The 21168-nt window shown below is 51.9% G+C and overlaps 1 protein-coding gene across 2 annotated transcripts; it reads left to right on the top strand.

Annotated features, from left to right (window-relative positions):
* Positions 1-2283: 2283 nt before the first annotated feature.
* Positions 2284-19219, top strand: Osbpl7 (oxysterol binding protein like 7). 2 transcript variants are annotated; one of them, XM_070028213.1, is made up of 23 exons: positions 2284-2366; positions 3567-3700; positions 3796-3921; positions 4074-4127; positions 5401-5514; positions 5868-5963; positions 6077-6194; positions 7210-7313; positions 7901-7993; positions 8079-8211; positions 8296-8390; positions 8579-8674; positions 10089-10226; positions 10730-10823; positions 11944-12191; positions 12409-12546; positions 15523-15586; positions 15698-15776; positions 17145-17289; positions 17388-17532; positions 17622-17748; positions 17935-18057; positions 18209-19219. In XM_070028213.1, exons 2-23 carry the CDS (start codon positions 3626-3628, stop codon positions 18315-18317), a joined length of 2514 nt encoding a protein of 837 aa, XP_069884314.1. In that variant the 5' UTR covers positions 2284-2366; positions 3567-3625; the 3' UTR covers positions 18318-19219. The 2 variants fall into 2 exon arrangements, with proteins under 2 accessions (XP_069884314.1, XP_069884315.1); XM_070028214.1 differs by lacking the exon at positions 4074-4127.
* Positions 19220-21168: the final 1949 nt, after the last annotated feature.

Raw genomic sequence — 21168 nt, 5'->3', positions numbered from 1 at the left:
GCTGAGATCTGAGGATCATGGTACAAAGCCAGCCTGGGCAGGAAAGTCCATGAAAATCTTTTTTGTTGTTTGTTTGTTTTTGTTATTTATTTATTTATTTTTGTCAGTCATGGGCCTGAACTCTGGGCCTGGGTACTATCTCTCAGCTCTTTAGCTCAAGGCTAGCATTCTACCACTTGAGCCACAGTGCCACTTCTGGCTTTTTCTGCTTATGTGGTGCTGAGGAATTGAACCCAGAGCCTCATGCATGCAAGGCAAGCACTCTACCACTAAGCCACCTTCCCAGCCCCTCCATGAAAATCTTATCTCCAATAAACCACCAGAAAACAGGAAGTGGCACTGTAGCTCAAGTGGTAGAGCGCTAGCCTTGAGCTGAAGAGCTCAGGGACAGTGCCCAGCCCCAGAATTCAAGTCCCACAATTGACAAAAAAAAAAAGTACATTTCTTTTTGGACAATGTCACTTCTTCCCTCGCGCTCTCCCATTTTTCCCCCTCCCATCCTATCCACAAGTTGTATAGTTCATTTTCAATGTAGAGTCTAGTGACTACCATTGCTGCATTTGTCCACCTTTGTCCTATTAATGTGGTCCCTCCCCCACTTACAGTCTCTGCACCCCCCCCAAGTCTTAGAGAACCAGCAGCTCCTTATAAAGGAGCTGATGTTGAGCTACTGGCCTGCCATTTGTCCTTGAGAGCACATCCTAGGTAGATCCTGTGGTGAATCAGGAGAGTTCTTCAGCATTCCTTGTGGGACTTGGAGCCATGCCCCAGTGTCCTTAGTCCTGGACAGACACTGTCTGGCAGTAAGATTTGCAATGACTTTTCCATGGCTTGAGCCAGGCCCAGCTTCCCACAGTGCCCAACTCTGTAGGTGTCCAAGGATGCTCAATCACTGTGAAGTGAATTAAAAGGCCCTCTGAGGCTCCCAGATGCCAGCGTTGGTCTGCCTAGTGCTGCTTAGTGGTTCTCCCTGCCTCCTGAACTCTGCTGGATACACGTGGCATCCCTCCCCTAGAGGCTGGAGCAGTCCTGGGGTTCTGAATGGAGCCAGAAGAGCAAGCGACTCAGTAATGCAAAAGACCTTTCATAACCAATACTGCATGGAGGCAACAAGCAGATAAGTGATATCATACCATCACCTCCTGGTGACATACTATCACCTCCTGGTGACATCATACCATCACCTCCTGGTGCCAAAGTCCCACCACAAAAACTCAAAAGCATCTTTTTTTTTTTTTTTTTTTTTTTGAGGGGAGGTCTGGTCCTAGGGCTTGAACCCAGGGCCTGGGTGCCATCTCTGAACCTTTGTGCTCAAGGCTAGTGTTCTACCACTTGAGCCACAGTGCCACTTCTGGCTTTTTCTGAGTCGTTTATTGGAGATGGGAGTCTCATGGACTTTCCTGCCCTGGCTGGCTTTGAACCGTCGTCCTCAGATCTTCAGTAGCTAGGATTACAGGTGTGAACCACCAGCAAATAGCTTCAAAACATCTTTTGAAAAAAAAAAAAGGTGGGGGGGGAGTGTTTTGTTGCACTTAAAGCTATCCAGTTGAATGAATTCTAGAATTCTAGATCTTTCTTGGGCCAATTTTCACATTTGGGCAACTGAACACAGTACTCCAAGTTAGCTTTCCTTTCTAACAGCCGGCTGGTGACTGGCCCATACCTGTCCCCCTTCTAGAGACTCAGTGCCCTGGAGTTTTGTTTTACTACTTGGGCATTTCCAGACCCCCACAGACCTCCCTCTCGATGAGCAGCCTCTGCGGGGTAGCAGGCCGTCTCTACTTCCTGCCCTGATTGATCTGCTGACTTGGCTCCTGGCACTGTGGTGTAGAAGGGGGAGTAGGGCTGCATCTGACCCTTCCCATCAACCAGATCACCTCTGCAGCTGAATTTTGTAGTCTATTTCAGATGTAAAATGAGACACCAGGGTCAATAAGGAAATGGCCTTGGGCACTCCCTGGGGGCAAGTTCATACTAGGTAGAATAAATCCTATAGCACCACTGGCTGGTGGCCCGCAGGTATCAGTCCTCTGATCTGTCTGGAACCCTGCTGTGGTGACTGTGGTCCCCCCACCCCACCCCATTCCCAAGCCACTTCAGTGGTTGAGTCCTCCGGGGAGCAGGGGGGCAGAGCTGAGCGGCTGCCCGGAGCTTGGCGGGAGGAGGCGACGGGGGAGGGGCAGGTGGGGAGATCCGGCTGGAGGGGAGGCTCCGACGTCTCCTTCCTTCCTGGTTCCTGCAGCAGCAGCAGCAGCAGCCACAGCAGCTGCCACTGCTCAGCTCTGTGCGAAGGTAGCCGGGTGACTCGGAGACAGTGACTCAGAGGCAGAGCGGGCCAAGGAGCACGGGCGTCCATGGACCTTGGGGTAAGGGGGCCTGGCTGGCACTGCCTGCCACTCCCCGGGAGGGCCTCCTACCTAGAACTGGAGAGTCTGCTTAGCTGGAGACAGGGCTGGGAATGGAGGTAGCAGGAGATTGCCCACCTGGCTTAACTCCTTTCCACTGACAGCCCCGCCTCACCCTCCAACATCCCTTCTCCCACCTCCCTGCAGGCAGCCCTGGGGACCAGGACAAGGGCATCGAGATTCCCAAACACCAGAAGAGTTTAGCAACTTTCAGTGGCCGATTGCAGGAGTTCTCCCTCGGGTCAGCCTGGACCCCCTGCTGTGACCTCCTGGCCACCCTTAGCCTGCCAACTGCTATGTCCTGTCCCTTTCCCATTCCTGCCTCAGCTCCTCAGGTGCTCCCTAGGCACTGATCGGGAGATCTGAGCTGCTTCCCCAGCCCCGGGCCAACCTCGCCCCTCCAGTCCCCTCCCCCAGCTCTCTCTCACACACACACACAGCCTCATGCATTATTGATATCCCAGTGGAGCCAGGATGGCCAGGGCCCGTGCCAAAGGCGCCTGTGGGCATTGCTGCAGGACCTGGGCAGACCTCTGGGTGTTCTTGGCCACTTCTTCTCCCACCCACATTGTCTATCAGCCAGTGTTCTGCGCTCTCTGGGGGGGAGTTACTTCTCAGGAGTCACAGGGACTGGGGTCATAGAAAACAGATGGTGAAGCTTTGAGGATAATTGAGGGTCCAAGGAGGGGATCTTAGAGGTATGCTTGGTGGGGAGAGACATAGGGGGTGGGGAGATAGGAGTTGTCCCCATGCAAAAAAAAAAAAAGGGGGTGCCCAAGAACTAGAAGCTATGGGGTCCAGTTGGTGAGAATCTGAGGGGTTCTTTGCAAGGTAATTGTGTCACCAAGCCATAGTGGTGGGGCATGGGGGTCCTGGAGGAAGAGGCAGCTGGATTGATGAGTTCTTGCCTGCTCAGTCTCTGAGTTCTATCTCTTCTTGGAGACCAGCTCACCTCTGGATTCCCACCCCCCCCCAACCCCCAACCAAGGAATCCTAAGAAAACACCAATTGTTTCCTGGAGCCCCAGGGTAGGTTCCTAAGGTGGAGTGGGCCATGTTTCTCAGGTTTCCACCATTCTGTCTGCCTGCCCTGATCTTGGTTTGTGGGTAAGGATCTGTGATAGCTGGGTCTGTGTTCAAGCGGTCTCTCTCTTGCTTCTAGGGCCTTCCCCAAACAAGGTGACATCCTTTACTTTCCACTCTGCTGTACCTGCCTCTTCCATGGACTTCCAAGAGAGGGACAGCCCTTCCCTGGCTGAGAGTACTCAGTCCTCAAAGCCCAGCAGTGCCCAACAGGTCTGAGCAGGGAGCACCAATGGGTGGGCCTTGTTTGGGGTCCAGGTAGAAGAGGGTAGATGTGGTGGGCTCATCAGCAACTGCCCTCTCTGCAGACCTCTGAACTGTGGGAGGTGGTAGAGGAGCCTCGGGGCAGGCTGGGAACAGAAGGCATCATGCCTGAGAGGCAGGAAGGCCACCTGCTCAAGAAGAGGAAGTGGCCTCTGAAGGGCTGGCACAAGGTAGGGTGACAGGGCAAGGGGAGGGGCCACATGTGGGAGGCTGCTAGACTGCTCTGGTGTTTGTGTATGGAAAAGAAAAGTCTGTGTGTTTGCTCTCTCCCCACCCTGTCCTCTCGGCTACACCTTCCCTTCCCTTCTGGGCAATGTCACAGAGGTACTTTGTGCTCGAGGATGGGATCCTGCACTATGCTACAACCAGGCAAGACGTAAGTCAGGGCCCTGTCTCAAGGGGTGTGAGAGGAGTCTTTTCCAGAATGCTCTGAGCAGGCTGGGGGTGGGGCGGGGGGGAGCTGGAGGGAGGGGGATCTAGAATCAGCCAGAGCAGGGTATGAATCCTGGGGTACACTATTGGCATTTTATATTTGGCTGTCTGTATCCTCTGGCTTTCCAACTTGCAGACTCAACCAACTGTAGATCAAAAAGAAAAAAAAATCATATAAGAGCAGGGAAGTTGGCTCAGTGATAGAGTGCTTGCCTCGCATGCACAAGGCCCTGGGTTCGATTCCTCAGCACCACATAAACAGAAAAAAAAAGCCAGAAGTGGTGCTGTGGCTCAAGTGGTAGGGCACTAGCCTTGAGCTGAAGGGCTAAGGGACAATTCCCAGGCCCAGAGTTCAGCCCCTATGACTGACAAAAAAAGTCATATATATATATATATATACACACACATATATATACATATATATATATACATATATACATATATATATACATATATACATATATATATGTATATATAATAAAATCTTATATATATTAACTTGCATCTGTACTGATCATATAGTTTTCTTGACACTATTCTCCAAACAAGCTAATATTTACAACTGTTTACATAGCATATACACAATATTAAGTAATATATATAATCTAGAGGTGACTTAAAGGGCTCAGAAGAGGATGCATGGGTTTTATGCAAATACTACCTCTTTATATAAGGGTCTCTCTCGAGTGTCCATGCATTTCTGTATCTTCATGCATCCTAGAACTCTTCCCCTGAGGATGCTAAGAGACAGCTACATTCCCTGGGTGTCAGCATCCTCCCCATAAGACAAGGAGCATGCTTGCACACGTATAAAGTTGTTTTACCATGGGCACTGGGGAAAGACTGCACTGCAGGCTCTCCGGAATGTTCCTGGGTACCAACTAAGTGCCCAAGGAATGGGAGTTTTCTCACTCTGCTCCTTGTCCCCATTCTTGTGCTGGGAATAAGGAGCAAGGCTAGACTCCCAGATTTCCTCCAGGTGTTGTGTCCTTCTTATGCCGTGCAGATCCTTGCCCTGTGGCTTCCTAGAGCTCAGCAAGAAGCTGGATATAATAGAACATTGTGTATACAGGAAATAATTGACAATGCCCTTCTAGTGTGACTTGGACTTGAGGGTGAATTGCTGTCTGGCCCTTGAACCTAGAGGGGCCTCAGGGAGTTCTATGGCCTTGGGAACCTAAAATTGACTCCTGTCCTCTACTAATCCTCCACCCCAGATCACCAAGGGGAAACTCCATGGCTCCATTGATGTCCGGCTGTCGGTCATGTCCATCAACAAAAAAGCTCAGCGCATTGACCTTGATACTGAGGACAACATCTACCACCTCAAGGTAACACCTAGGATCCAGGAAGTGTTTGGTCACCATCCTGGCAAAGGTCTGTGGCACAGGCCCAGAGACTCGGGATCTGAGGGCCTCAGGATCTTTTCCTAAGTTGTCAAAGAGAAAGTTGCCATCATAAAACAGTCAAAGGCAGATCCACCCTGTTAACTTTTATGTGAAGAGACAGAACCAAGGGCTCACGCACTTGAGATGTTGTGCTCTGCAAGCCTGCAGGAGGGAAGGGGTTGTGCAAACTAACAGAGAGAACCCCTCTTGCCTGGGGAACCAGAGCCCCAAATTCTTGCTCCTGGAAAGTAGACCCTTTCTTTAGATATTGCTCCTTTTCTCCAACACTTCTACAGATCAAATCCCAGGACCTTTTCCAAAGCTGGGTGACCCAGCTCCGTGCCCACCGCCTGGCTCAGCGCTTAGACATGCCCAGCACTGCTCATCGGAAGGTAGGATGGGCCCCAGATGAGATGGGGCAATTCAGGATGGTGGTTGGGGGGAATCTGTGAGACCAGGGGAGGTGGACACCATCCTTCCTGACCCTTGCTTGGTTCACCCACAGGGTCCTGGCACCCAACTTCTAACAACGAGTAGTGCCTCAGCCCTACCTGGTGTTGGACCTCGAGAGAAGGTGTCTTCCTGGCTGAGGGACAGTGATGGCCTAGACCGCTGCTCTCACGGTAAGGGTTCTAGGCCAGTACCTGTGTGGGGAAAGCCTAGGCTGTTGGGTCTAGGTAGCATCAGAACGACAGGAAGCCCCAGTCTGATGGTAGAGATACTTCTACCTCCAGGATGATCAAGTCTCCTTGGTGGACCCTCCCCTAAGGGGCCCGGATCTTATAGAAGAAAAATAGGACTTCTACCAGGCACATAGATAGACAGACCAGGGCCAGACTCCTGACAAAGATACTCAATGCTATTGTGGGCAAAAGTCCAGGGAGAAAGTGCGCTTTGGAATTCAGTCCCAAAGGGCTGGGAAGGTGGCTCAGTGGTAGAGCGCTTGCCTTGCATGCCTGAGGCCCTGGGTTCGATTCCTCAGCACCACATAAGCAAAAAAAAAAAAAGCTGGAAGTGGCGCTGTGGCTCAAGTGGTAGAGCGCTAGCCTTGAGCTGAAGAGCTGAGGGACAGCACCCAGGCCCAGAGTTCAGGCCCCACAACCGGACCCAAAAAAAAAAGAATTCAGTCCCATAGACTGGGAAGGTGGCTCAGTGGTAGAGTGCTTGCCTCATATACATGAGGCCCTGGGTTGGATTCCTCAGCAGCACATAAACAGAAAAGGCTGGAAGTGGTGCTGTGGCTCAAGTGGTAGAGCACTAGCCTTGAGCTGAAGAGCTGAGGGACAGCGCCCAGGCCCAGAGTTCAAGCCCTACGACCGACAAAAAAAAAAAAAGAATTTGGTTCCAGCAGTACAAGACTGACCTGTTGCCCCTGAGAGGGAAATGCACACCAAGATCAGGAGAGTGGAAGGGTACCTGGCCTGTGCACAGGGAACAGAGATGAAAATGGTCTACAGAGATGGAGCTTCAGGACTCCCAGAAAGGCAGAGGAGGCCTGCTAGGCCTAGAAGGGAGGGGAGCAGTGTGAGGATTTCTTTGGCTGCTGGTGACATCTTTGAAGGAAGAAGGAAGCCATGGGACAGATTGGGATCCCTGGCTGGTAGTAAGAGAGCAACATCCTCCTTTCTTCTCCCCCAGCTCTCTCGGAGTGTCAGGGGAAGCTGCAGGAACTACACAGACTCCTCCAGAGCCTAGAGTCCCTGCACCGAATCCCCTCAGCCCCTGTGATTCCTACACACCAGGTAGGGGCCAGGGTTGAGGCCGGGGCTGCCCAGGGCCCCTCCTCAGCTCCCTATCACTATGGTCTTTCCTTCCTTCCTTCCTTCCTTCCTTCCTTCCTTCCTTCCTTCCTTCCTTCCGTTCTTTCTTTTTCTTTTTCTTTTCTTTTCTTTTTTCTTTTTTCTCAGTGGTGGGGCTTGAACTCAATGCCTGGGTGCTGTTCCTGAGTTTGTTCAAGGCTAACACTTTTCCATTTTGAGTCACAGCTCTACTTCTGAATTTTAGGTGGTTCCTTGGAAATAAGAGTCTTCTAGAAAAAAAAAAAAAAGAGTCTTACCGCTTTTCCTGCCCGAGCTGCCTTTGAATCTCAATCTTTAGCCTCCTAAGTAGCTAGGATTACAGGCATGAGCCACCAGCACCGGTCTCACTGTGGTTTTCTGAAGAGCCACTCACTGCTTAGATGCCTCTCTCCTGGGACTTCCTGTGGACACACCTCCCCGAGGGTGCCATACCCTATGTCCCTGGGGTCACCTGTGTTGTCCTCTCTGCCTTTTCTGAGTGTGGCTGGCTGCTGCCAGTCAAATGCAATTATCTGATCTCAACCTGCCAGGCCTCTGTGACAACAGAGAGACCCAAGAAGGGAAAACGGACCAGTCGCATGTGGTGTACACAGAGCTTTGCCAAGGACGACACCATTGGACGGGTGAGGTGGGGTGTGGGCCCCAAGTTGCAGGGGTGGGGTGCCCCGGAGGAGATTGTGGCTTCACCTACTCCCTTTTACCCCCAAGGTTGGTCGTCTCCATGGCTCTGTTCCCAACCTGTCCCGCTACCTGGAGTCTCGAGACTCCTCAGGTCCCCGTGGGCTGCCACCTCCAGACTATGCCCACCTGCAGCGTAGTTTCTGGGCCCTGGCTCAGAAGGGTGAGTGTACACCGGAGGTGGGGGGGACAGAGAGGAATGGGAGGACAAGGGCCAGGAGTCTGATGGCCTGCCTTCCCCGGACAGTACACAGCTCCCTCAGCAGCGTCTTGGCGGCCCTCACCACTGAACGGGACCGACTGAGGGACCTGCACCAGGGCTCAGAGCTGTCAAGGATGGGGGTGAGCCTTGGTGGGGGGGGGGGTCTTGGTCAGGGGGAAGGCTCCAGGCAGAGGACTTCGGTCCCAGATCCTATAGCAGGTCTGCACCTGGGCTGAGAAGACGGCACAGGCAGACCCTGGGGAAGTGAAAGTGGCGGATTGGGGAGGACTTTAGCCTCTGACCACTGTCCTCTCATCCTCTGCCTCAGGTCTCTGAGGCTCCAGCTGGGCAGAGGCGCCTGCACTCTCTGTCTATCTCCTCAGATACCACCGCGGACTCCTTCAGTTCCCTCAATCCGGAGGAGGTAAGAATGGCTGAAGGGGTCATTTTTCTGGTTCTATTTTTCCTGGCAGGAGTGAAGGTCTGGGTGGTTAAAAAAAAAAAGTTATTTTTAGTCCTGAAATAGCTGAGATAGGTCGGGCACTAGTGGCTCATGCCTATAATCCTAACTACTGAGGAGGCTGAGATTGTGGTTTGAAGCTGGCCCAGGCAGAAAAGTCTGTGAGATTTGTGTCTCCGGTTAACCAGTAAAGAGCCAGAAGTGGATGTATAGCTCAAATGGTAGAGTATCTGCCTTAGCAAAAAAGCCAAGTGAGAGCATGTGGCCCTGAATTCAAGCCCCAGTACTGGTACACACCAAAAAGAGGGCTGGAAATCTGGCTCAGTGCTTGCCTAACATGCATGAAGTGCTGGGTTCAATTCCTCAGTACCACATACACAGAAAAAGCCAGAAGTGATGCTGTGGCTCAAGTGGTAGAGTGCTAGCCTTCAGCAAAAGAATACCGAGGCCCTGAGTTCAAGCCCCAGGACTGGCAAAAAGAAAGAAAGGAAGAAAGGAAGAAAAGAAAGAAAGAAAGAGAGAGAGGGGGGAAGGAAGGAAGGAAGGAAGGAAGGAAGGAAGGAAGGAAGGAAGAAAGAAGAGAAAGAAAAAATTTTTCATTTTTCTTTTCCATATTTTATATTATTGGTCATTGCACCTAGGACCTCTCATGCGCTAGACCCCTTGTATAACATGATAGTCCACTTGAGCCACACCTCTAGCCCTCTTGTTTGTGTTTGCTTCTGAGATAGAGTTTCGTTAACTTTGCCCAGAACAGCTTTGAAATCTTGATCTTCCTGCCTTTGCCCCTGAATACCAGGGATTACATGCATACACCACCATGCTCAGCCTACACAGCTTTTTTTTTTTTCACACAGCTATTTTTGACTGATCCTTAACATCTACAGAAAGCTATTACTTTAATTTAGAGTCCATGAAGGTGATGATTATTCGTCTCCATGTGACAAAACTGAGCCCAAAGAATCTTAACTGATTAGGACCAGGCTCCCACTGTTCAGAACTGGACTCTAGGGCTGGACTCTGTGGTTCTGACTCGGGCTCCACAGTAGAGCGGCCTACTGAGCTGAGCCTCAGTGCCCTGATGGGGGCCCCACCCCTTTGTAAAGTAGGGGTGGGTGTCAGGTTTGAATGACTCAACACATCAAAAGGACTCAGAGTCCGTGCCAGGAAGTGTGAGCAGTTATTATGGACCCCATGAGCCCTCCTCTCAGGCTGCAGTTCGTGCCCCACTCCCTCTCCTCTGCCTCTGCCTGCTCAGCAGGTGTCAGGCTCTGAGTCCCTAATAGACTTTCCTCTGGAGGAAATGGTCAGGCCAGGGGGAGGCCTTCCTGGCCTCCAGAGTGGCCCCGGGGGCCTGATGCCCATCTGGCTCCCACAGCAAGAAGCTTTGTACATGAAGGGCCGAGAGCTGACCCCCCAGCTGTCCCAGAGCAGCGTCCTGTCCCTTGCCGACTCCCACACGGAGTTCTTTGATGCCTGCGAGGTTCTGCTTTCCGCCAGCTCTTCAGAGAATGAGGTGAGGGAGGAAGAAGCTGGCAGGGAGCGGGGAAGCACTTCGGGAGGATCCAGGTGGGCTCAGAGAGACTCTGTGGCTTGGCACAGAAATCTCTGCTGGGGACTCATCTTCCAATTCACTGTGTCTGCCCCACTGGGTTCTTGGAAACAACTTCAGGTCTACCTCTAGTAGACCTGACCCCATTTCACCTCCATGCTTCTTAATCCTCTTGCCCTAAACCCTGCATCTCAGCAGCCCTCTCCCCGCCCCCACCCCGCCAACTTCCCTTCCCTTTGGTGTCATGCCAGTTTTCCAAGTTTCCTCATTTTAGTTGAGTTCTAGGTCCTCTCCTAGGAGGCCGGGCACATTCTACCATGTTAGACCTCCCAGGGGAGTGTTCTGGGGCTCTTTCTCTTTCCCTTCCTCCCAAAGGGCTAGCTGGGCACATTCTTGCTAGGCCCTGAGCACTGCTCAGCTGCCTGGGGAGACCTAGTCTGCCCAGTTTGTCATATGTTCCGGCCCAGGGCTCCGAGGAAGAAGAGTCGTGCACCAGTGAAATCACTACCAGCCTGTCTGAAGAGGTGCTGGACCTCAGGGGAGCTGACTGCTACCAGAAAGGTACCAGCTGGGTGTGTGGGCATGGGACAAGAAGGTCTGGAAGTGGGGAGATGGAGAAACTGCATCTATCCAGGGCCCATACAGAGAACGTCCCTCTGGTGACTAGAGGGCTAATGGTTTTGGATGTTGACCCCAGAGGTGACACCAGAGCCAAGAGCTAAGGAATGTTCTAGGACCAGCTTTGAGGAGTAGGCTAGATTTAGGCCTGGTCTGGCCTTTGTCCCATTAGGCAAGAATACTTAAATAGGGCTTGACAGAAAAGGAGATGATTCCACAGGGACTGAAAAATAGACAAAAGGCCCTTCTTGGCCAGTTTTTAGCAGAGTGGCTTAGAGCCTCTAATGTTACTTTTTCCTCTTCTATAAAAGAGGCAGAATAATCTACATCTTCTGTGTGTAGTACTGGGGTTTGAACTAAGGGCCTAGCACTTTTCCCCCCTATCGTGGGGCTTGAACTCTGGGCCTGGGCACTGTCCCTTAGCTCTTCAGCTCAAGGCGAGTGCTCTACCACTTGAGCCACAGCACCACTTCTGGTTTGCTGGTTGTTAATTGGAGATAAGAATGTCATGGACTTTCCTGCCCAGAGTCGGCTTTGAACCACAATCTTCAGATCTCAGCCTCCCAAGTAACTAGGATTACAAGTGTGAGCCACTGGCGCCCAGTGCCCGGCGCCTAGTGCTTTTGCTTCAGTTGTTCCACTCAAGCCCAGTACTCTACCCCTTGAACCACACCTCTACTTCTAGCTTTTTGCTAGTTAACTGAAGATAAGACTATCTTGGATTTGTCTGCCTGGGCGACTCTGAGCTGCAATCCTCAGAACTCAACCTCCTGAGTAGCTAGGATTATAGGCATGACCTACTAGTACATGATTAATAATCAACCTCTTGTTGTGTCTTCTGTTTATAAGGAGATCGGAGGTGAGGAGAGGGGACTCTGGGGACTTCTAAGACATTGTCCATAGCAAGGGACCTAGCTTTTCAACAGCTAGATCCTCAGTTATCCCACCCACAGTGGGCAAAAAAGGGCCCTGGGCATTGGCATATCCACCAGCACAGACAGGGGCCTGCTAGGTCTGGAATGCCAGTATCCATGGGAGACTGACATGGTGGTGTTGGCCCCAGGGGAATGTGTTCCAGGGAGAGCTTCCGGGCCTCCCCGCCGCCGCTGCCTGCCAGCTGCCAGTGGGCCTGGGGTGGATGTGAGCCTGTGGAACATCCTGCGTAACAACATTGGGAAAGACCTGTCCAAGGTGTCCATGCCCGTGCAGCTCAACGAGCCACTCAACACGTTGCAGCGGCTCTGCGAGGAGCTGGAGTACAGCAGCCTCCTGGACCAGGCCAGCCGCGTGGCTGACCCTTGCGAGCGCATGGTACCTGCCCAAGGCTCTTCCTTGTCTACCCCCCACCCCATCTCCTGCAGTGCTGTCTCTCAAATCCTTGTCTCCCAAAGTCCTGTCCGGGAAGATCCTTGTGCTTGGAGTTCCTCATCCAGATCCCAGGCTTTGTTTATGATGGGCTGGTATCCCCTTTCCAAGACCCCTCTCTCAGCTTCTTATCCCCATGGCATTGTCCCTACCCTTCCTGCAGGTGTATATAGCAGCCTTTGCCGTTTCTGCCTACTCCTCCACGTACCACCGGGCAGGCTGCAAGCCCTTCAACCCTGTCCTGGGGGAGACCTATGAGTGTGAGCGGCCTGACCGAGGCTTCCGCTTCATCAGCGAGCAGGTGTAGTCCCTAGGGTGGGAGGGCTGGCCTCCAGGACTGGGGCAGGGGAGGATCTGGGTTTCAGGGACCTCAGGATAGATGAGTTGCACCACCAAAGCTTGAAGAAGAGCATGGTGCAGGGAGCCTGTGCCAGGCCCAGTTGCATATGAAAAAGATGGAGGTCTCTGTTCCCTGTGGGAAGGTGGCTGAAATAGGCATAAGGGAGGATCCACTCAGGAAGGCGCACTCTAGGAGGTGATCTCAATCCAGGTCTTGAAGGATGAGTAGGAGAAAGCCAAGGAGTAGAGGAATTTGGGGAGCTGGGATATACCAGACAGTGTGAAAGATAAGGTGGAGAGATTAAGAAGGTTAAAGAGGGCTGGGAATGTGGCTTAGTGGTTGAATGCTTGCCTAGAATGCATGAAATCCTGGGTTCGATTCCTCAATACTGCATACACAGAAAAAGCTGGAAGTGGTGCTGTGGCTCAAGTGATAGAGCACTAGCCTTGTGCAAAAAAAAAAAAAAGAAGAAGAAGCTGAGGGACAGTGCCCAGGCCCTGAGGTCAAGCCCCAGGAATAGCAAAAAAAAAAAAAAAAAAAAAAAAAAAAAAAAAAAGGTTAAAGATGGAGCTGGAAGGCAAGGAAGGCTCAATCCTGAGGAGCCTTGTAGGAGAAAGTGAGCCGCATTCTGGGGTTCTGTTTATTTTTAATCCTGAAGGCAGTGGGAAGGCAGGCAGGATTGGGAGGCAATGGCCCTTTGCCAGGCACCATGGTATATGCTGGGTGGAGAGTTTGCTCCAAAGCTACTTCTCATGGGAGACACGCCTGAAACAGATCTAGAGGGGGATCCAGCAGTGTAGGGATGGGGAAATGGTCAGTGGAAAGGAGTTTGGAGGAATTCAGTTGGCATGTAGAAGTGCTGGTTATCAGGATGGAAACTGAGTTAGCGAGACATGCTGCCATATAGACTAGACTTCCACAGGAGATGTCAAGTTTGGCTCTGAGGTCAGGGGCCTGGAGCTGTATGGAGCTCTAGCAGATCTGGGAGTGGTCAGTGTAGAGGGTTGGCAATGTCATCAGAGACTCCCTCTGGGTTATGTCTGAGCAGGAGGGCAAATGGTCTGTGGTCCTGGGAGTATCAGCTGTGGTTTTGTTGTTGTTGTTGTTATTTTTGCCAGTCCTAGGGCTTGAACTCAAGGCCTGGGTGCTGTCCCTGAGCTTCTTTTTTTTTTTTTTTGGGGGTCCGGTCGTGGGGCCTGAACTCTGGGCTTGGGCGCTGTCCCTCAGCTCTTCAGCTCAAGGCTAGCGCTCTACCACTTGAGCCACAGCGCCACTTCCGGCTTTTTTCTTATATGGTGCTGAGGAATCGAACCCAGGGCCTCAGGCATGCAAGGCAAGCACTCTACCACTGAGCCACCTTCCCAGCCCATGAGCCACCTTCCCAGCCCCCTGAGCTTCTTTTACTCAAGCCTAGCATTTTATCACTTGAGCCACAGCTCCACTTCTGGCTTTTTTTGATAATTTATTGGAGACAAGAATATCATGGATCTTCCTGCCCAGGCTGGCTTTGAACTGTGATCCTCAGATCTCAGCCTCTGAATAGCTAGGATTACAGGTGTGAGCCACTGCTGCCCAGCTAGGTGTGGGGGGGCTTTTTGTTGTTTTTGTTTTGTGTGTGTGTGTTTGTGTGTGTCTGCCTGTCTGTCTGTCTGTCTATTCATTTGTCCATCCATCCAGTATCAGGGCTATAACTCAGAGCCTTTAGCTCTTGCTTGGCTTTTTTGCTGAAGGCTGGTACTCCACCACTTGAGCCATAACTTCACTTCTGGCTTTTATACTAGTTAATTGGAGATAAGAGTTTCTTGGATTTGTCTGCCTGAGGCTGGCTTTGAATTTTAGTCCTCAGATTTCAGCCTCCTGAGTAGGTAGGATACAGGAATGAGCCACCAATGCCAGCAGGATTTGTGAGAAGATGGTAACAATGTGAAATAGTACAACTGAGTACACAGTAGGAAACAAGCCTCTCATCTCAGCAGAGATGTGCAGGTCTAGAAAGGGGAGACTTGCTCATTGAGATGAGAGGACAGGACTGATGGAGCAGAAAAGGGAGAGGATCAGGAGGGCTGAGAAGCTGTGGAGGAATGAGTGGGGTATGGCATTCAGAGGCCTTACCTACCCTCTGTTCTCCTTTGGCATGGGGACAAAGGTTAAAGAGACTCGCTTGGGTCCAAGCCCTTGTAGGATTGATGGGAGCAGGGCTGCCAAGGACCCAGAAGTACAGCAATGTGGAATTGGAAGTTTCTCTCTATGTGTCAGGGGAAAGATTGGAACCAGCAGTGCACAGAGGAGTCTGGGCCTGCATTTCTGGAGAGTGGTGGGAGCAGGTCGCCGAGGGTCTTAGGGGAAGGAATAGAAGGGAATCTAGGGTGGGGTTGGCAGACCAGGAGAAAGTAAAATGGTTTGGGAGGACAGCGTTATGGGAGACAGGGAACAGGGAGAGGAGGGAGGAGGGAGGGCTGCGGGATGTTAGAGTTGAAGGTCACAATGGAGCCATTCCAAGTGAGGACAAGGCCAAGTGTTTGCAAGAGTGTGGGGCGGAGCCAGCTGATATGATCAGCTTTCAGCAGAGATTGGGAGAGAAGATGGTCCTCAGGGGAAGGGCTGGATTTCAGGCAGGGCACAAGGTAGAGGCCATTGGCACTGCTGGGGGAACTATCTAGGTCTGAGCAGGGCTGTTCAAGGGCATCACTGGCAGGGCTACAGGAGGCCTCTGAGGGGAGCAGGCAAGAGCAAGAACAGCGGGCCTTGTGGCGAGAAGAGAGGATATAGATTTGGATGGTGGCCAAGGATGATAAGTGGACAGAGGACCTGGAACTGACTGGTCTGGTTCCCAGAGAACTGGGGTGGGGACAGGGAGCTTTGGGAGGCCCCCCAATGCCCAGTGGAGACCCCAGGCTTCCTAGGGACAGCCTCAAAAGAACTTCTTTGCTCACCAAGGTCTCCCATCACCCTCCCATCTCGGCATGCCACGCAGAGTCGGACAACTTCATCTTTTGGCAAGGTGAGGGGGTGGATCTAGGGGGAGACGGGGCAGGGATAAAGGACAGCCAGGAAGTGGCTGGGACACCCTCTGAGTTTATCTCTGCTGTTTCCTCTCCCAACCCAACTCCAGACATGAAGTGGAAGAACAAGTTCTGGGGCAAATCCCTAGAGATTGTGCCTGTGGGAACAGTCAATGTCAGCCTGCCCAGGTGAGTACCGGAAACTCCCAACCGCCAAGCCAACACCAGGGCTGCTAATGGGGGCCTGTGCTCCTGAAGCTGCTGGAACTGGTGGCAATGTGTGTACATTTTACACCTGCGTTTGCAGCAGCTGTGATAAAGAAAGGTGAGAAGCCTCAGAGCAGTAAAGATGGAGGGGCTCGATGAATTCTAATTTGGTGTCTTGCATAGTTTTGACCATGATTCACACTAACGCTGCACTTCACACACACATACACACATACACACACACACACACACACACACACACACCTAAACTGATGACAGGTCACAACCACGTTTGAAAGAAACAAAACTCTCATCTAAGCTCATTCTACAGGGGTTGGAGGCATAGCTCAGTTGGTAGAGCACTTGCCAATGAGCCAAACATCAAGTACCTAGTTCGAGTCCCAATCTCCCACCTTAAAAAAAAAAAAAAAAAGCTCATTCTACAGGTGGGTAACTGAAGCCAGAGAAGAAAGGAGGTTCCTTCAGACTGGCAGGGACCTTTCATAAATTCATCTTTCTTTCTTTTTTTTTTTCCTGCCAATACTGGGGCTTGAACTTAGGGCCTCATGCTTGCTTGCTTTCCTTCCTTCCTTCTTTCCTTCCTTCCTTCTTTCCTTCCTTCCTTCCTTCCTTCCTTCCTTTCTTTCTTTCTTTCTCTTTCTTTCTTTCTTTCTTTCTTTCTTTCTTTCTTTCTTTCTTTCTTTCTTTCTTTCTCTTTCTTTCTTTCTTTCTTTCTTTCTTTCTTTCTTTCTTTCTTTCTTTCTTTCTTTCTTTCTTCAGCTCAAGGCTAGTGCTCTACCACTTGAGCCACAGTGCCACTTCTGGTTTTCTGGTTGTTTATTGGAGATAAGAGTCTCACGGACTTTCCTGCCCAAGCTCACTTTGAACCGTGATCCTCAGGTCTCAGCCTCCTAAGTAGCTAGGATTACAGGCGTGAGCTACTGGCGCCTGGCAAGGGCCTCATGCTTTGGTTTGGCTTTTTCCTTCAAAGTTGTTTCTCTACCACTTGAGCCACACCTCCACTTCTGCCTTTTTGGTGGTTGATTGAAGATAGGAATCTCATGGCCTTTCCTGCCTGGGCCAGCTTCCAACCAAAATTCTCAGATATCAGCCTTCTGAGTAGTTAGGATTATAGGCATGAGCCACCAGTGCCTGGCTTTTACCTCCATCTCTCTTGGGTGTTTTGTAAGAGACTTGTTCAATCCATGCACTATGGGAAAGTGACTGAATCCTCCCTCATCACCTTCCCTAGAGCCATGTGACCTGTACCAGTGAGACAGGCATCCTTCCACCCCCTACCACTTGTTCCCTAGGGCCTGCCACTACCCTCCCGTGCCCTGTCTCTCTCAGGTTTGGGGATCACTTTGAATGGAACAAGGTGACGTCCTGCATTCACAACATCCTGAGTGGCCAGCGCTGGATAGAGCACTACGGGGAGGTGCTCATCCGGAACACACAGGACAGCTCCTGCCACTGCAAGATCACTTTCTGCAAGGTAGGCATGGTCTATCCTCCCACACTGCCCACTCCCAGCAGCCTCTGCCTCTCCAGGGCCCAGAGAACCTACTTCAGGCCCTGCCATTTCCACCCCAGGCCAAGTACTGGAGTTCCAACGTCCATGAGGTCCAGGGTGCCGTGCTGAGCCGCAGTGGCCGTGTCCTCCACCGACTCTTTGGGAAGTGGAATGAGGGGCTTTATCGGGGTCCCCCACCAGGGGGCCAGTGCATCTGGAAACCCAGTAAGTAGGGTAATCAGGGAAAGCTGGGCAGGGTGAGGGGGAACTGTGGCCCAGGACCCCTGCCCCAGTCCTTTACCTCCCCCCCCCAGACTCCATGCCCCCAGACCACGAGCGCAACTTCGGCTTCACTCAGTTTGCCTTGGAGCTGAATGAGCTGACAGCAGAGCTGAAGCGGACCTTGCCATCCACAGATACTAGGCTGCGTCCTGACCAGAGGTCAGTGCCCCAACCCAGGTACCCCCAGGCCCATTGCCCAAACCCCAGTGCCTCTGCAAGAAGGTCTCTCCTTGTAGGCCTTGCGCGGAGCCTGGATCTGATGCTAGTAAACCACCCCAGAGACAGAGCCAGGCAGGGGAAGGGGCAGGGGGGGGGAGACCCACTGACTGGGATCTGGATCTTCAGGTACCTGGAGGAAGGGAATATACAGGCTGCTGAGGCCCAGAAGCGAAGGATTGAGCAGCTGCAGCGCGACAGAAGGAGAGTCATGGAGGAGAACAACATCGTCCACCAGGCTCGCTTCTTCAGGTGCCCAACCTTGCCTTCCACTCTGTCCCTCCTCAGCCCAGGCCTTTCCCTTAGCCCCTTCCACTTGGAGTGGGCTCACCATGGGAGGGCAGTCTCCAGGGCCCAGCCTGCATTCCGCTTTCCCCTGCCCACACCCACCCTCTTCCCCCAGGCGGCAGACAGACAGCAGCGGCAAGGAGTGGTGGGTCACTAACCACACATACTGGAGGCTGCGCGCCGAGCCCGGCTACGGGAACCTGGATGGGGCTGTGCTTTGGTAGCCCTGGCCCTGGGGCAGGAGGCTCAGGGCCTGCTCTCCTCCTGTCCCTACCTCTCCCACGGACACATGGATGAGGCCAGGCTCCCCCCTCAGGCAGCCCTGGCTCCAGCCCTCTCCCCTCTGCTGGCCAGAGGGGCTGCAGCTTAGCTCACCCCCACTGCACAGTTGGGGTTGGAGTCAGAGTCTGTTTCTCCAGTCTTGTTGCTCCAACAACTGGCATGTGAGCCCCTTCTTGCTCTGCCATTCCCCTTTCTATCCCCCCTAGGGATGCTTGGGGAAAACGCTAGGCTCCTCAGTTCCCCGTTTCAGTGCCTTCCTAGGACACAGGGGACCCCTTGATGATCCCCAGGCTTTTTGTCGCCAGGGCACTGGCCCCACTGTGAGAGGTTCAAGTAAGTGAAGGGAATGGGATGGCCTCTTCTCCCACTTGCCCCATTTCCAGTTTCTGCTCCTCTGCTCCAGTCCAGCTGGTCTTTCTCCAGCTCCCTTTGGCTGGTCCCTGGCCTCCTTCCCCTGCTGCATCCCTTTCCTCCCTAACTCCAAAGCTCCGGCAGACTCCTGCTCCCTTGTTCCTCATCCTCCTGTGGATCCTTCCATCTCAGCTCAGCAGATGCCCCGAAGTGGACAAGGCCTCTCCCAAAGGTGGAGATGCCTGGCCTCAGGCCCACAGGGAAGGAGTGCGCAGGCATGAGTGTAAAGTCAGTAGGAGTGTGTGTGTGTGTGTGTGTGTGTGTGTGTGTGTCCTGCTTGCAGGCAAGCAGGATTCTTCAATGTAGCCTGGGCATCCCACCGGATGTCCACCATCATTGCTGCTCATTTGCTCAGTTTGCCTCTGAGTCAGGTGAATTGCTGTGACATTCCAAGCTCCAATAAAAACTGATCCAGACATTGGCCTCTGACCTCATTGAAAAAAAAAATTATGCTCCACAGAAGGTCCATAGCCTTGACTCATCCTCCATCAAAATACACACTCTTGGGGCTGGGAAGGTGGCTCAGTGGTAGAGCGCTTGCCTTGCATGCATGAGGCCCTGGGTTCGATTCCTCAGCACCACATAAGCAGGAAAAAAAAAGCTGTAAGTGGCACTGTGGCTCAAGTGGTAGAGCGCTAGCCTTGAGGTGAAGAGCTGAGGGACAGCGCCCAGGCCCAGAGTTCAGGCCCATGACCAGACCCAAAAAACAAAAACAAAATATATACTCTTAACCCTTTAGCCCTGGGAATAGCCTTATTTGAAAATAGGGTCTTTTCAAATACAGTGAAATGTTAAGAGTCATAAGGGATTAGGGTAGCCCCTAATTCAGTGACTATTTCTCTATAAGAGGAGAAAATTGGGCACACAGATCTACCCAGGGGGAAGAGGACATTTGGGAGTGGGCCGGATGGGCATATAGGCAGATTGGAGAGAGACATCTGCAAGCCAAGAAAGCCAAGATGCTGGCAGCCAGCAAAAGGTACAAGACTCACGGAGAAATCCCACTCTGAGCTTCTGAGAAAGAATCAGCCCCACTGTCTGAAAGACCTCTGGCCTCAGCTGTGAGAGAAATGATCTCTGGAGTTTGGTTTAGCTGTGTGTGTGTGTGTGTGTGTGTGTGTGTGTGTGTGTGTGTGTGTGTGTGTGTGTGTGTGTGTGTGTGTGTGTGTGTGTGGTTTAGCTGTGTGTGTGTGTGTGTGTGTGTGTGTGTGTGTGTGTGTTGTGGGACTTGAACTCAAGGCCTGGGTGCTGTCCCTGAGCTTTTGTGCTCAAGCCTAATGTTCTACTACTTTGAGTCACAGTTCTACTTCTGGTTTTTCTGATGGTTAATTGGAGATAAGAGTCTGGCTGGCTTTGAACTGTGATGCTCAGCTTTCTGAGTAGCTAGGATGACAGGCATCAGCCAGCTGTGCTGGGCTTAGTTAATTTTTGTTTTGTCTCAAGATAAAAACAAAGATCAAGGCTGCCTTTCCACCTCAGCCTCCTGGGAGCTGGGATTACAGAAGTCTGTCACTCATGTAGAACTTTGTTATGCAGTGCTAGAAAGGGAATGCTGCTACCTACTCACATGAACTGAAAGCCTAGGAGCACCCCCTTCCTTCGAGCCTCTCCTGCCCTTCTACCTCATGTCCCTCCACTCTGGCCCTTCATTCTGGTTCCAAAATCTCCTAAAGTTGGGCCTTCTAAACCCTTGTCCTGATGATCACACTCATGCTGGCTTTCAGAGTAATAGTTCAAAAGAGAAAACAAGGCTACTTCATTCTGCCTAAAAAACCATCATTACTTCCCAGTGCTTAGAGGCAAAAATCCAGATCATCAACCAGGTAGACAACTGCATGTTTGCTGGGCACTGGTAGCTCACACCTGTTATCCTGGCTACCCAGGAGGCTGAGATCTGAGGGTCATGGTTTAAAAGACTTGTCCGTGCAGATCCAATTAACACCACCAGAAAACCAGAAGTGGCACTGTGGCTCTAGTGGTAGAGAACTCACCTTGGGCTGAAGAGCTCAGGGACAGAGCCCAGGCCCAGAGTTCAAGACCCATGACTGGCCAAAAAGGCAAAACAAAACAAAACAAAAACTACTTGCTTGTCAGGTACCAGTGGCTCATTCCTGTAATCCTAGCCACTTAGGAGGCTGAGATCTGAGGATTGTGGTTGAAAGCCAGCCCAAGCAGGAAAGTATGTGATTCTCTTATCTTCAGTGAACCACCAAAAAGCCAGAAGTAGAACTGTGGCTCAAATGACAGAGCACTAGCCTTGAACTAAAAGGCTCAGGGACAGCATGTAAGCCCTGACTTCAAGCCCCAAGACCAGCACAAAAAAAAGAAAAAAGAAAACTGCATGGTCCTAGGCCCTTGTCCAGCATGGAATGCTGCTTCCAC

This window comes from Dipodomys merriami, unplaced genomic scaffold, assembly GCF_024711535.1.
Source record: "Dipodomys merriami isolate MVZ:Mamm:240054 unplaced genomic scaffold, mDipMer1.0.p SCAF_19, whole genome shotgun sequence".
NCBI lineage: Eukaryota > Metazoa > Chordata > Mammalia > Rodentia > Heteromyidae > Dipodomys > Dipodomys merriami.
Note: the sequence above shows the minus strand (reverse complement) of the source record. Positions and strands in the feature narration are given on the sequence as shown.